Genomic DNA, 13,716 nt, shown 5'->3' with positions numbered 1-13,716 from the left:
GCATCTGGAGCTCACTACCACTGGGGATCTCTCACAGACCAAATAAAATATGCGTCAGAGTTATCCCAAGTCAAGAGCAGGGAGGCTGCAGGTGTTTACCCAACGACTTTCTAGGCATCATTGACTTTAATTCAGCATTTCTGGCCTACCCTAAGTACAGACTGAACACATTTCTGCAGTCAGAAAGCAGCCTACAGTAGGGTGTTACAAGTGTTGAGAATGAGTAATCTTCTGGTGTAGAAGTGAATATCAGCAGTATATGGGCAAGGCACGAGTGGCATTGATTGCCAGCATCAGGCGTTTACACAGTGTATTAACCTACTGTGTGCCAGAGTTGTTCTAAATGCTTTACGTATCCAAACTGTAAACTCTGTGAGGTAGATACTATTAGTGTTCTCATTTTACAGATGAATAAGAGCACGGAGAGGTTAGGTAACTTGCCCATGGTTACATAGCTATAATCTTCGAACTGGTTTTTGAATCCAGGTGGTCTCAGTCGATGCTCTCAATCCACACTGTGGTCTGCTTTTGGAACAATACAGTCTGAAGCAGGGCCTTTTGACTCTTCTTTTATTCCTTGATAATTGCTTCCTCTTTCTCCCTTCCTCCATTGTCTTTCCTGTTGGTGTTCTTCCTTCTTTGTTTGTAACCTAGCCCTTTCCCCTTTTAGATAACAGTACAGCTGTTCAGCTTCCGTTCTTACACTCAGAGCTATCAAATCAAATAATTCTTGCTGAGGTGTTAACTGATATTTCTGAGGTTTTAATGAAGCCTTTGAGTTTGATATTGCTTGGTATTTGCATTTTAATTTTTTTAAAAAAGGATTTAAGAACTGAAGAAAGACAGACATGGTGGTAGAATGACAGATGATCAATTGACAGATGATCAAGTTGATATTCTAGAGGTGGGAGAAATCTGTTCCTTGGCCATAGTTATAAGGAGAGGCTGTGGCATGTGTGCTTGGGCAGGAAAAGCCCCTTTCTTGCCTGTCATGTCCTGTCTTCCAGCCACCACCCTCCTTTTTTTTTTTTTAATTAAGGAATAATTACAAGCCAGTTGTAAAATATTTAAATAATAGTTATCTCTCAGAAGTAATGGCTTTGCTACTGTTTTTGCAGATTAATAAAAGTATATACATATACACATCACATATGTACATATATGCATATGTGGTGTATATATATGGCTTAGATATGTAATACATATAATGGATAGTCTATTATTTTTAAATATAAGTAGAGTACTATACATCTTTTTGCTCAACTTGCTTTTCTCCTCCTAACATTACATATATCCTGAACATTTCTGTATATTCCCTATAGAGCTGTTTTATTCTTTTAAAAAGGCTACATATTATTTCACATAGTAAGAGTATTATATATGGTAAGGGTATCCCATAATTCAACTATTTTCCTATTAACTGACATTTTTCTATTTTCTCAGTATGATATATAATGCTGCAGTGATTATCCTTAAAAAAACATCTTTGTTTCTAAGTATTTCTGAGAAATAGAGCCCTGAAACTGAAATTTTCAAATCAGAACATGTACATTTTTGTAGTATCTGATAAATTGTTCTTCTCAAAGTCACTTTACTTCTGTCAACTATAGGAGTGCCCATTTCCCCATACTTTTGCCAATATAGTTGTTTGTAATCTTTCTAAAATTTTTTGCTTTTATGACTAGTGAGTGATAAATTGTGATTGTTGCCAATTGCTAGTAATATTATCTTTCTCTGTGAATTACCTGTTTATAAATTTTCTCATTTTTCTGTCAGATTATTTGTATTTTTTTTTTAAATTGATTTGTAGGCTGACCTCTATCTATTCTTGTAGGACCAGATCAAGATTTGGAGTTCTGTCTCTAAAAATCTGATGATGCAAGTATTAGATGTTAGTTTTGTTCCTTCATGCGAGTGGGAGAGAAAATAAGTTGAATATAGTATTTGAAAGGTTTTACAGATAATTCACTTAGAAAAGTAATTTTTTTTTTTCGAAAAACTGTTTCTAAGAATTGTGATGGTGGTGGTATTAGGAACTTTGATAAATCTCTGGCCGTTGCTGTGTTTGATTAAACTGTTTCACATTTTTGTGCTTTTCTTTGTGTGTCACTAAAATAGTAATTGCCACAATTTCTTTTCTAATGTGGACAGCAGTTTTGAAATGAGTCCCATGGATTTCAGGAAGAATGAACAGAATATAGGTGAATAAAATACTGAGAGAACATGTCTTAAAACGTGTAGATCAATGTTACTTTTTGTGTAATAGATAAAAATACCATTTAAAATGACATACTTGAAATTAATGGCTGTGTTCAAGGCATTGTTACTGGTATTGTGGATACAAAGTTGAATAAAACAATCTTTATTCATCATTATGATTGAGAGGAGAGAAGCAGGATAGATTAGATTCAGGTTATGTGTCTTTGCAGGAATATCAAGGAAGTGAGACTGTTTTCTTGGAAGTCAGCTATGCTCACCACTATACCACCAACACTAGGCTGTTTTCTTCATTAAAAAGTAAATGATTTTGATTTATACCTATATTGATGGTGTTTACTTTGATCACTTGGGCTTCCCCGATAGCTCAGAGGGTAAAGAATGTGCTTGCAGTGCAGAAGACACAGGAGACGCAGGTTTGATCCCTGGGTCAGGAAGATCCCCTGGAGAAGGAAAGGGCAGCCCACTCTGGTATTCTTGCCTGGAAAACCCAATGGACAGAGGAGCCTGGTGGGCTACAGTCCAAAGGGTTACAGAGAGTCATACACAACTAAGCACACAGGAACTTTGATCACTTAATTGTCAGCTGTCTCAAACTTCCTCTTTTCCCCTTCTTCATTAATAGTTATTTTGGAGACCAGTTATTCTAAGACATAAGTATGCTGTTGCTCATCAAAATTTAGTTGATTATTTATATTGGTATGGATTCATAGATTTGTATTTATTAAATGGGTTGTGGTTTGTTACTATTATTTATGGCAGTGCTTAAATTGTCCCAGATTTTGCCAATGGTAGCCTCTTAAAGCTGGTTTTTACTTCCTTTTAACATTTTCCATCATTCTTTGAACACTTCTTTCCTTTACGGAAAAAAAGTTCATCCTGACTTTCCCTGCCCTAGTTGTAGAATTAGCCATTTCTTCAAGGACCCCTCTAAAGAGAAAATGGTTTTCAGAAGAGAAGTCTTCTGTTCATTTATATTCGGGTGCTGCTCGCAGGGTCTGTGAATGAACTATGCACACATATACATATGCAGCTATAGCTATTTCTGTATCCATTTATATTGAAAGCCATACCTCTAGTTTTTATTCAACACCACATGGTTAATTCTGATTTTCTTCCTTTATATATCCTCTGACAGTGAGAAACTTGGCTTCCATTATTCTTGATATACTTACTAGATTAACTCCCTCCACATCCCCTGCATGAGCCACTTCCCAGGTGTTTGTCCTCCTTATCCTGCTCCTGTCGTATTCCAGATCACCCTCCTGCATGAAAGCTCTGCTTATCTCTTTGGGATCTGATGCCTTCCTCTTGGGTTCTGACACCCTGCACTAGGAAGCCTCCCTGTTTGAATGACCTTCTTTTCTGCCCAGGCTCTGATACCTGAGCTGGACTGCTCCTGCCCTCTCCCCCTGCCTTGGATGCCCTTGTCCTTCCACCCAGGCTGCAGCACGTGGGAAGTACTCCTCCTCATCCTGCTATGGCTTTGATACCCTAAAATACTGCTGCTTTCCCTCTACCCTTTTCACCACACAAATGGATACTTAGAGTATTTAGGATTTTATTTGGCTCTGACATTCTTCTTTTGGCCATTGAGACTCCTGTCCCTCTCCTCCCCAGTACATATGCCTGCCTTACTCTAGTTCACTTCAGTTCAATCACTCAGTCATGTCTGACTCTTTGTGACTCCATGGCCTGCAGCACACCAGGCCTCCCTGTCCATTGCCAGCTCCTGGAGTTTACCCAAACTCATGTCCACTGAGTCAGTGATGCCAACCAACCATCTCATCCTCTGTCGTCCCCTTCTCCTCCTGCCTTCCATCTTTCCCAGCATCAGGGTCTTTTCAAATGAGTCAGTTCTTTGCATCATGTGGCCAAAGTATTGGAGTTTCAGCTTCAACATCAGTTCTTCCAATGAATATTCAGGACTGATTTCCTTTAGGATGGACTGGTTGGATCTCCTTGCAGTCCAAGGGACTCTCAAGAGTCTTCTCCAACACCACAGTTCAAAAGCATCAATACTTCAGTGCTCAGCTTTCTTTATAGTCCAACTCTCATATCCATACATGACTACTGGAAAAACCATAGCTTTGACTAAACAGACCTTTGTTGGCAAAGTGATGTGTCTGCTTTTTAATATGTTGTCTAGGTTGGTCATAACTTTTCCTCCAAGGAGTAAGCATCTTTTAATTTCACGGCTACAGTCACCACCTGCAGTGATTTTGGAACCCAAGAAAAATGTCTGTCACTGTTTCCATTGTTTCCCCATCTATTTGCCATGAAGTCATGGGACTGGATGCCATCATCTTAGTTTTCTGAATGTTGAATTTTAAGCCAACTTTTCCACTCTCCTCTTTCACTTTCATCAAGAAGCTCTTTAGTTGTTCTTCACTTTCTGCCATAAGGGTGGTGTCATCTGCATGTCTGAGGTTACAGATATTTCTCCTGGCAATCCTGATTCCAGCTTGTGCTTCATCCAGTCCAGCATTTCTCATGATGTACTCTGCATATAAGTTAAATAAGCAGGGTGACAATATACAGTCTTGATCTACTCCTTTTCTGATTTGGAACCAGTCTGTTATTCCATGTCCAGTTCTAACTGTTGCTTCCTGACCTGCATACAGGTTTCTCAAGAGGCAGGTCAGGTGGCCTGGTATTCCCTTCTCTTTAAGAATATTCCAGAGTTTGTTGTGGTTCACACAATCAAAGGGTTTATAGTCACAGTCATAGTCAATAAAGCAGAAGTAGATGTTTTTCTGGAACTCTTGCTTTTTTGATGGTCCAATGGATGTTGGCAATTTGATCTCTGGTTCCTCTTCCTTTTCTAAATCCAGCTTGAACATATGGAAGTTAATGGTTCACATATTGTTGAAGCCTGGCTTGGAGAATTTTGAGCATTACTTTATTAGTGTGTGAGATGAGTGCAATTGTGCAGTAGTTTGAGCATTCTTTGGCATTGCCTTTCTTTGCGATTGGAATGAAAACTGACCTTTCCTAGTCCTATGGCCACAACTGAGTTTTCCAAATTTGCTGACATATTGAGTGCAGTGCTTTCACAGCATCATCTTTTAGGATTTGAAGTAGCTCCACTGGAATTCCATCACCTCCACTAGCTTTGTAGTGAGGCTTCCTAAGGCCCACTTGACTTCGCATTCCAGGCTGTCTGGCTCTAGGTCAGTGATCACACCATTGTAATTATCTGGGTCATGAAGCTCTTTTTTGTACAGTTCTTCTGTGTATTCTTGCCACCTCTTCTTAATATCTTCTGCTTCTGTTAGGTCCATACCATTTCTGTCCTTTATTGTGCCCATCTTTGCATGAAAAGTTCCCTTTGTAACTCTAATTTTCTTGAAGAGATCGCTAGTCTTTCCCATTCTATTGTTTTCCTCTGTTTCTTTGCATTGATTACTGAGGAAGGCTTTCTTATCTCTCCTTGCTATTCTTTGGAACTCTGCATTCAAATAGATATATCTTTCCTTTTCTCCTTTGCCATTTTTGTCTTTTCTTTTCTCAGCTTTTTAAGGCCTCATCAGACAACTATTTTGCCTTTTTGCATTTCCTTTCTTTGGGGATTGTCTTGATCCCTGCCTCCTGTACAGTGTCACAAACCTCCATCCATAGTTCTTCAGGCACTCTATCAGATCTAATTCCTTGATCTTTTTATCATTTCCACTGTATAATCATACGGGATTTGATTTAGGTCATACCTGAATGATCTAGTAGTTTTCCCTACTTTCTTCAATTTAGGTCTGAATTTGGCAATAAGAAGTACATTATCTGAGCCACAGTCAGCTCCCAGTCTTGTTTTTGCTGACTGTATAGAGCTTATCCATCTGTGGTTTCAAAGAATATAATCAATCTGATTTCGGTATTGACCATCTGGTGACCTCCATGTGTAGAGTCTTCTCTTGTGTTGTTGGAAGAGGGTGTTTGCTATGACCAGTGCATCGTCTTGGCAAAACTCTTATCTGCCTTTGCCCTGCTTCATTCTGTACTCCAAGGCCAAATTTGCCTCTTACTCCATGTATTTCTTGACTCCCTACTTTTGCATTCCAGTCCCCTATAATGAAAAGGACATCTTTTTTCGGTGTTAATTCTAGATAGTCTAGTAGGTATTCATAGAGCTGTTCAGCTTCAGCTTATTCAGCATTGCTGGTCTGGGCATAGACTTGGATTACTGTGATAGTGAATGGTTTGCCTTGGTAATGAACAGAGATCATTTTGTCATTTTTGAGATTGCATCCAGGTACTGCATTTTGGACCCTTTTGTTGACTATGATGGCTACTCCATTTCTTCTAAGAGATTCTTGCCAACAGTAGTAGGTATAATGGTCATCCTAATTAAATTCACCAATTTGAATTTTAGTTTTTAGTTTGCTGATACATAAAATGTCGATGTTCACTCATCATCTCCAGTTTGACCACTTCCAATTTGCCTTGATTCACAGACCTAACATTCCAGGTTCCTATGCAGTATTGCCCTTTACAGCGTCGAACTTTACTTCCATCACCAGTCACATCCCCAACTGCGTGTTTTTTTTTTGCTTTGGCTCTGTCTCTCCATGCTTTCTGGAGTTATTTCTCCACTGTTCTCCAGTAGCATATTGGACACCTACCGACCTGTGGAGTTCATCTTTCAGTGTCCTGTCTTTTTGCCTTTTCATACTGTTCATGGGGTTCTCAAGGCAGGAATACTGAACTGGTTTGTCATTCCCTTCTCCAGTGGACCATGTTTTGTCAGAACTTTCCACCATGACCCGTCCGTCTTGGGTGACCCTACATTGCATGGCTCATAGTTTCATTGAGTTAGACAAGGCTGTGGTCCATGTGATCAGATTGGTTAGTTTCCTGTGATTGTGGTTTTCAGTCTGTCTGCCCTCTGATGGAAAAGGGTAAGAGGCTTATGGAAGCTTCCTGATGGGAGAGACTGACTTCACCTTGTGGCTTTTAGCATAAACTGTTTAGGTAGGAAAGAGGAAACAACCAGGTTGTTTTTTATTCCATCATTTACTCAGTGAAGGTTATGCAGTAGGTTCTTAAATCAATCTCCATTTCATCTTCTTTAAGATAACGTCTGAACCTATCTCAAACTTTGCCACACTTTTGAGGGATTGTGTGGCACTTAAGCAATGTGGCCAAGTGTATAGCCCCAGTTCAGTCTGGGTTTTCTGTGTCCAGTGTTGTTTTTAGACACTTCCCTTAGGCCAGGATGTCTCCTTTATTTTAGGGCCTTTGTTAAGGCTTAGCCTTTACTTCTGTACTTGCTCAAAATATATTCTTTTAACTACTGTTAACAACAGTATAGCAGCCTTTGTCTGTTGATTTCTGTTAATGATTTTGCATTAACTAGTAATTGGACAAATGTTGGTAAAACTGTGATACTGCAGCTTTCTGTCTTGACAATTCTTAAAGTGATGGGTGGTCCAAGTGATTTTGCATGAAGACTGTGGATCCTTTTGGCAGGGAGATCACTTCCCATTTTATATGGAGATCTGAATGCCAGGGTATATCCCTCATGGAGTACCCACTAGGAGTCACTAGGTGCTCTTTTCATCAACCCAGTAGTGTGCTGGCGATACATGTGTAAAATGGAAAAATAAGTTTGAGATAGGTTCAGACATTATTTTATAATATGTAAACCATTATATAATATATGAATATTTGGTTTAGATTGTAGGCCTTCTCAAAGTGTTTTCTCCCTTTTAAAATTTTTACTTTTTTTAGTCTCAAAAGATAAGAAAGAGAAAGCTCATGTTGTAAAAATTAGCCTCCTAATTTTGCTACTAGTTCATAGATTTTTTTCAAAGTATTGTAAAATGTAGCATTTCACCTCAGTTTTATTTAAATATAATTGACATATAACACTGTATTACTTCAAGGTGTACCACATAATGATTTGATATATGATCAAAATGATTACCACAATAAGTTTAGATAACATCCATCGTCTCGAATAATTACACATTGTTCTCATGATATGAACGATTAAAACATATTTTCTTAGCAGCTTTCAATATGCACTACACTATTGTTTACAGTCACCATGCTGTTTTTAAATTCCCAGAACTTATTTATCTTATAACTGAAAGTCTGTATCCTTTGACCCTCTTCAGTCATTTCCACCACCCCATGCCCTTGCCTTCCACTCCCTGGATGAGGGTATGGCAGCCTACTCCAGTTTTCTTGCCTGGAGAATCCCCTTGGACAGAGGAGCCTGGCGGGCGCAGTCCATGGGGTCGCAAGAGCTGGAACAACTGAGTGACTAAGCACAGCACGGCATGCCTTTGACTACCACCAATGTTTTCAATACATTAACATTTCTTACTTACTTTCTAAACCACAGGAAAAAAAGCTTACTGAAAAATGAAAACATTAAAATTGCTCTAGCAATTTTGCCCTAGGTTTTCATATACTTTTAATAATAAACCTTTTGTTACTGAACTCATTTTTTTAAAATAAATTTTTAATTTGCCTCTAAATTATAGTGTTTTCAACAATGCAGACATAGGAAATGTTGTAATCCTCTTGTAGACAGTATCTTGCAATGTTGTCTCATCCAGTTTTTAAACTTGTTCTGTGACCTGTGAAGATAGGATTGTGATGAGTAAACAGAAAAACATTTTGAGAAGGTTATAAGCTAACTGTATGGAATTTCAACTAGAAAGTTGTCCTCACATATCTTTCTATTTTAAAATCTGTTTTTCTGACTCTCCATGAAAGTCATGTATGCTCTTTGGTCATAAAGGATTATTAACTGTGTAGCTTTCTTTGTCTAACTTTTCTCCCCCTTTTCCTGATTTATCACAAGGTAATTTTGTTATAGATGGGTTGGGTTAGTCATGTTAATACTGTACTCTCAGAGGGATAATTTTCTGTTTCTTAGATCATAAAAAGAAGAACTTGCATTCCTTTTTGCTGATTCTCAGTCCATATACATATATACACACATACACGCACATATACACATACACATACATACACATACTCAGTTACACACACAAATACATTTGCACGTCTGGTCACAATTTGACGTGTATTATATTTTATCCTGAGCATCTGATAGCAGGAGATCTGCTTAGTGTCCAGATTCTATCTAGAATGAATTTAAACTAGGAAGATTGTTTCTTCATGGAATAATGGGAATACACAGCTGATAGAGGTTAAGAAGGATTACTAAAGCTTAATATATAAATACATTATAATTAAGTGGTAGTTTTGGGTACAAGTCTAGATGAATTTGTCTAATATTGATGACTGATATTTCCTGATTGTTGAGAATAAATATCTTTGGTTAGATTTAAGACTAATTATGTCCCTCTTATTTTGAGCCAGAGTTTAGTAATTGAACTTGGATCTCTATTCATACTTAGATTGGTGAATCAGGACTTTAAAAATATGATACATTGTCTTATATTTTATGTAGAAATGTGGACATCTTTGTTATTACTGTTTGTTATAGTTTTACATTCCTCTCTTTGAAGAAAGCAGAATATGATTTAGTAAACTTTCACATTTATTAAATTCACCTTTCTTCCCCTTACATAGGTTAAATTCTAAATTTAACTTTTGAACTCTTTTAGGCCTTTTAGATGCTATTCTGGAAAAATTTTAGTAATGGATCAAAGAAAGAATGAGAGTATTGTTCCTAGTATCACTCAACTAGAAGATTTTCTTACAGAACACAATTCCAACGTTGTTTGGCTCCTTGTTGGTAAGTAGAATATATTTTCTTGTACTTTATTTTGTGTATGAATTAACAGCTGCCAGATTTTAAGCTGTAGTTCACTGAGGTTAGAGTGCTTACAATACCATTTGTTTGTGTTTTTGGAGACAAGTATTTTAATCTGTGTTTCTATGAATATTTGCTCTGGAAACTGCTCTTGAGGGCTGTTTTCCTTAGGCTGCTTCCTTGTCTGTGTTAGGGGAAGTGGGATGATAAGAGACCTAGCTTTTCTTTACTGTTTCAGATCAGCTCTTCCATTTCCCATCCCAACATACACGCAAACACTTTTGTTTTATTATAAAGTGATAAATCCTCATGGTAAATGTTTTTGCCTAATTAAATGTTATCTCTTTCCTCACTCCTCATGTACCTGACAGTGGAATTTTCCAGTAATGATTTTTTTGTCTTATATTCCAGAACTTTTCTAGGTATACACAAATAATACAAAGCAGTGTATAATTAAATTGCAGAGAGAGGGAAGACGTATGAGTGAGTGAATGAATATGAACAGATAAGGAGAAATACATCAAGTACTGAGAAAGGGAGCAATTACTGTAGGTTGTTACTGTCCAGGATGTTTCATAGAAGAACGCTATTTGATTTGAATTTTAGCATAGGAATTAGAAAAGTGCAGAGAGGAAAATAGAAAGGGTAAGATGGAGTGAGAGAGGAAAGGGAGGTGATGGAAATATTTATTAAACATCTGTGTACCATGTGCCACAGGCATTTTGCGTATGTTGTCTCAGTAATGTTCACAGCAGACTTATGAAGGTAGCTGATATTTTCCTATTAACCTATTGGGGAATTGAGACCCATAAAAAGTAAATAACTTACACAGGTTACACAACTGTTCTTTTTCTTGAGTGTAGGCTTGTGCTTCTTTCATGATGCTGTGTGATAGGGTTACAGTAGAGGAGAACTGTATATAAAGGGAATTATAATAATTTATGGTTTGTAGGTAGGATTGGCTTACCATTTAAACTTTGTTTTTTCTCCCCTAATTGATGAACATGAACTATTCTAAATTATCATAATGAAAACTTAAAAGTAAAATGAAGTGCAAAACAATACTATGAAATATAATTTCATAAAAACAGCATTGAAAATTATCTTTTAGTTTAATTAAAGGCAGACATCTTTCTTATATCCTGTGTGCCCCCTTTCCTATCATTTAGAATTTCTGTTTTTTTTTTTTTTTATGCATGGTATACAGCTCCTTTCTTTCAGGTGAAAATAATAACAACAACCAGGAAAACAATGAGGGGTTGTTTAATCTCACTATTTTACTAATGGTCTTACAATATGGAAGGGCATGGAGCGGGGAGGGACATGATACACTGAAAGGGCCACAGCTTCCAGGGGGTCTACTTTCTGAGATGAGAGCATGCTTTCTCAGCAAATACCTTTGCCTTTCTGAAGAGCCCATAGCAACTTGCTGTTCACACAGTGATTCACGGTAAAAATTAATACAGGATGACTTTAAGTTTAAAATAATATTGTATCATCAAAATAATTGTTCAAAAGAATTGTTCTAGAAATATTTTTATGGACAAATCATAGCACTTGCTACCTCAAAGCTATTAACATCAGTCTAAGCTACCATAAGTAACTAATGATGTATTTTGACTCTCAGTGACTGCTTTGTTTTAGGTATGTTAACATAATTTTTTAAAAGTACAAACTTAATACAGTGTTGCCAAAAGGTTACATATATTAAATTGCTTTATATTACTTTGTCTTAATCTAGAAAATAGTTATACTTTTCAAATGCATAAGTAAAAGAAAATTTATCAAAAAATACATTCTTGTATTTTGTCATTTATGTATTAAGGAGTTAGGTGTTTGGGGAGGAATATTACAGATTTTATTAGTGACTATAAACTTTTCATGAAAAATGGTCAAATATAGAATAACATGTATTGAAGCGTATTTAATGGTGTTCTTTAAAAGTAAGTTACTGTGTTACCAACTGCAACATAATAATATTAATATTTGGTGGCCTATTCAATATAGATATGCCTTTCAGTTCAGTCGCTCAGTTGTGTCCGACTCTTTGCGACTCCATGAATCGCAGCACGCCAGGCCTCCCTGTCCATCACCAACTCCCGGAGTTCACTGAGACTCACGTCCATCGAGTCAGTGATGCCATCCAGCCATCTCATCCTCTGTTGTCCCCTTCTCCTCCTGCCCCCAATCCCTCCCACCATCAGAGTCTTTTCCAATCAGTCAGCTCTTCGCATGAGGTGGCCAAAGTGCTGGAGTTTCAGCTTTAGCATCATTCCTTCCAAAGAAATCCCAGGGCTGATCTCCTTCAGAATGGACTGGTTGGATCTCCTTGCAGTCCAAGGGACTCTCAAGAGTCTTCTCCAACACCACAGTTCAAAAGCATCAATCTTCAGCGCTCAGCCTTCTTCACAGTCCAACTCTCACGTCCATACGTGACCACAGGAAAAACCATAGCCTTGACTAGATGGACCTTTGTTGGCAAAGTAACGTCTCTGCTTTTGAATATGCTATCTAGGTTGGTCATAACTTTCCTTCCAAGGAGTAAGCGTCTTTTAATTTCATGGCTGCAGTCACCATCTGCAGTGATTTTGGAGCCCAAAAAAATAAAGTCTGACACTGTTTCCACTGTTTCCCCATCTATTTCCCATGAAGTGATGGGACCAGATGCCATGATATGCCTTTAAGTAGGTTAAATTTCTCACTTCTTTCCAACAGTATTTTAAAAGCAGAGACTGTTGATTTGTTTTTAAAGTGACTTTTCTCTGATGTAAAAAAATCATCAGTTTTCTTGGTAAGTGACTGTAGCCTTTAGGAAATAGCTTAGGAATGAACTCTGAGTCTAATAAAGGTAGATTTTTTTTTTCCCAGAATATTCAGAAATATGGGCTTTCTCTTCCCAGAACACTTTGTGTGTGTTTAATAAATAAAACTGTACAAAGTAGTGTAAAATGAAACAGAAAAAAAGGAAAGTAGTTTTACTTGAAACATTGTTTTACTTGATCTGATTGAAATCTCAATTTTTCTGGTGAATGACTAAAGAGAATGAATTTGAAAGGTGGGTAAAGTGGAATCAACCTCTGGTTTTAAAACTTCAAGTATTAAATTGTAAGAGGACATGTTACCGTTTGGAAGAAAATCTTCTCGTTTCTGAACGTGATAAATGATCTTTTACTAACAAATTTTTATTAAAATGTTAAGGTGATCAAAAGGAAATGTATAGTGAGATCCTTTTTTTGCATTCTTTTCTTCCAACAGCTACTATTTTGTCTTGTGGATGGATTATTTATCTCACGTATTATAATTCTCGGAATGTTGGCCTTATTTTAACACTGGTTCTTAACAGATTATACAAGCGTGGCTATATTCATATTGGTAAGTCTGAGTAATTTTTTTTTCTTCTGTGTAATCTGGAAATTGTAAGTTTATTTTGTAAACACGCAGTAGCTTTAGAAATTTACTTTTGTTTCATGAAAGTTAAACTAATCTACCTGAAATTTCTCTAATATAGTACCCCGACTAGAGTTGAACTACCATTTGGTTATGTCCTTTACCTCGTTCTTATTTCCCAAAGGGTTTCTGTAGTAGCCTTTTGACTTTTTTGGATTACAAGAGATCCTCATTAAAATAATTTGAATTATCTGGACACATATAAAAAATGGAACTGGATATTTCTCAACATTCTACCATCCAAAGAAAATTTCTAATGCTTGATGAAGTTCTGCTTTTTTAAAAAAAACTGATACCTAAAAAATCTATAACTAAGTGGAATC

General features: G+C 37.0%; 1 protein-coding gene across 7 annotated transcripts in view; it reads left to right on the top strand.

The window, feature by feature from the left end:
* BLTP1 (bridge-like lipid transfer protein family member 1) overlaps positions 1-13,716 on the top strand; it is a 202,692-nt gene that overhangs the window by 8,525 nt on the left and 180,451 nt on the right. For all 7 annotated transcript variants that reach the window (XM_024977600.2, XM_024977605.2, XM_024977604.2 and 4 more), the window contains exons 3-4: positions 9,798-9,928; positions 13,202-13,318. In XM_024977600.2, coding sequence (XP_024833368.1) covers positions 9,832-9,928; positions 13,202-13,318 — 214 coding nt within the window. In that variant the 5' untranslated portion in view covers positions 9,798-9,831. The remainder of the gene's footprint in view (positions 1-9,797; positions 9,929-13,201; positions 13,319-13,716) is intronic.

This window comes from Bos taurus, chromosome 17, assembly GCF_002263795.3.
Source record: "Bos taurus isolate L1 Dominette 01449 registration number 42190680 breed Hereford chromosome 17, ARS-UCD2.0, whole genome shotgun sequence".
Taxonomy (NCBI): Eukaryota; Metazoa; Chordata; class Mammalia; order Artiodactyla; family Bovidae; genus Bos; species Bos taurus.
Note: the sequence above shows the minus strand (reverse complement) of the source record. Positions and strands in the feature narration are given on the sequence as shown.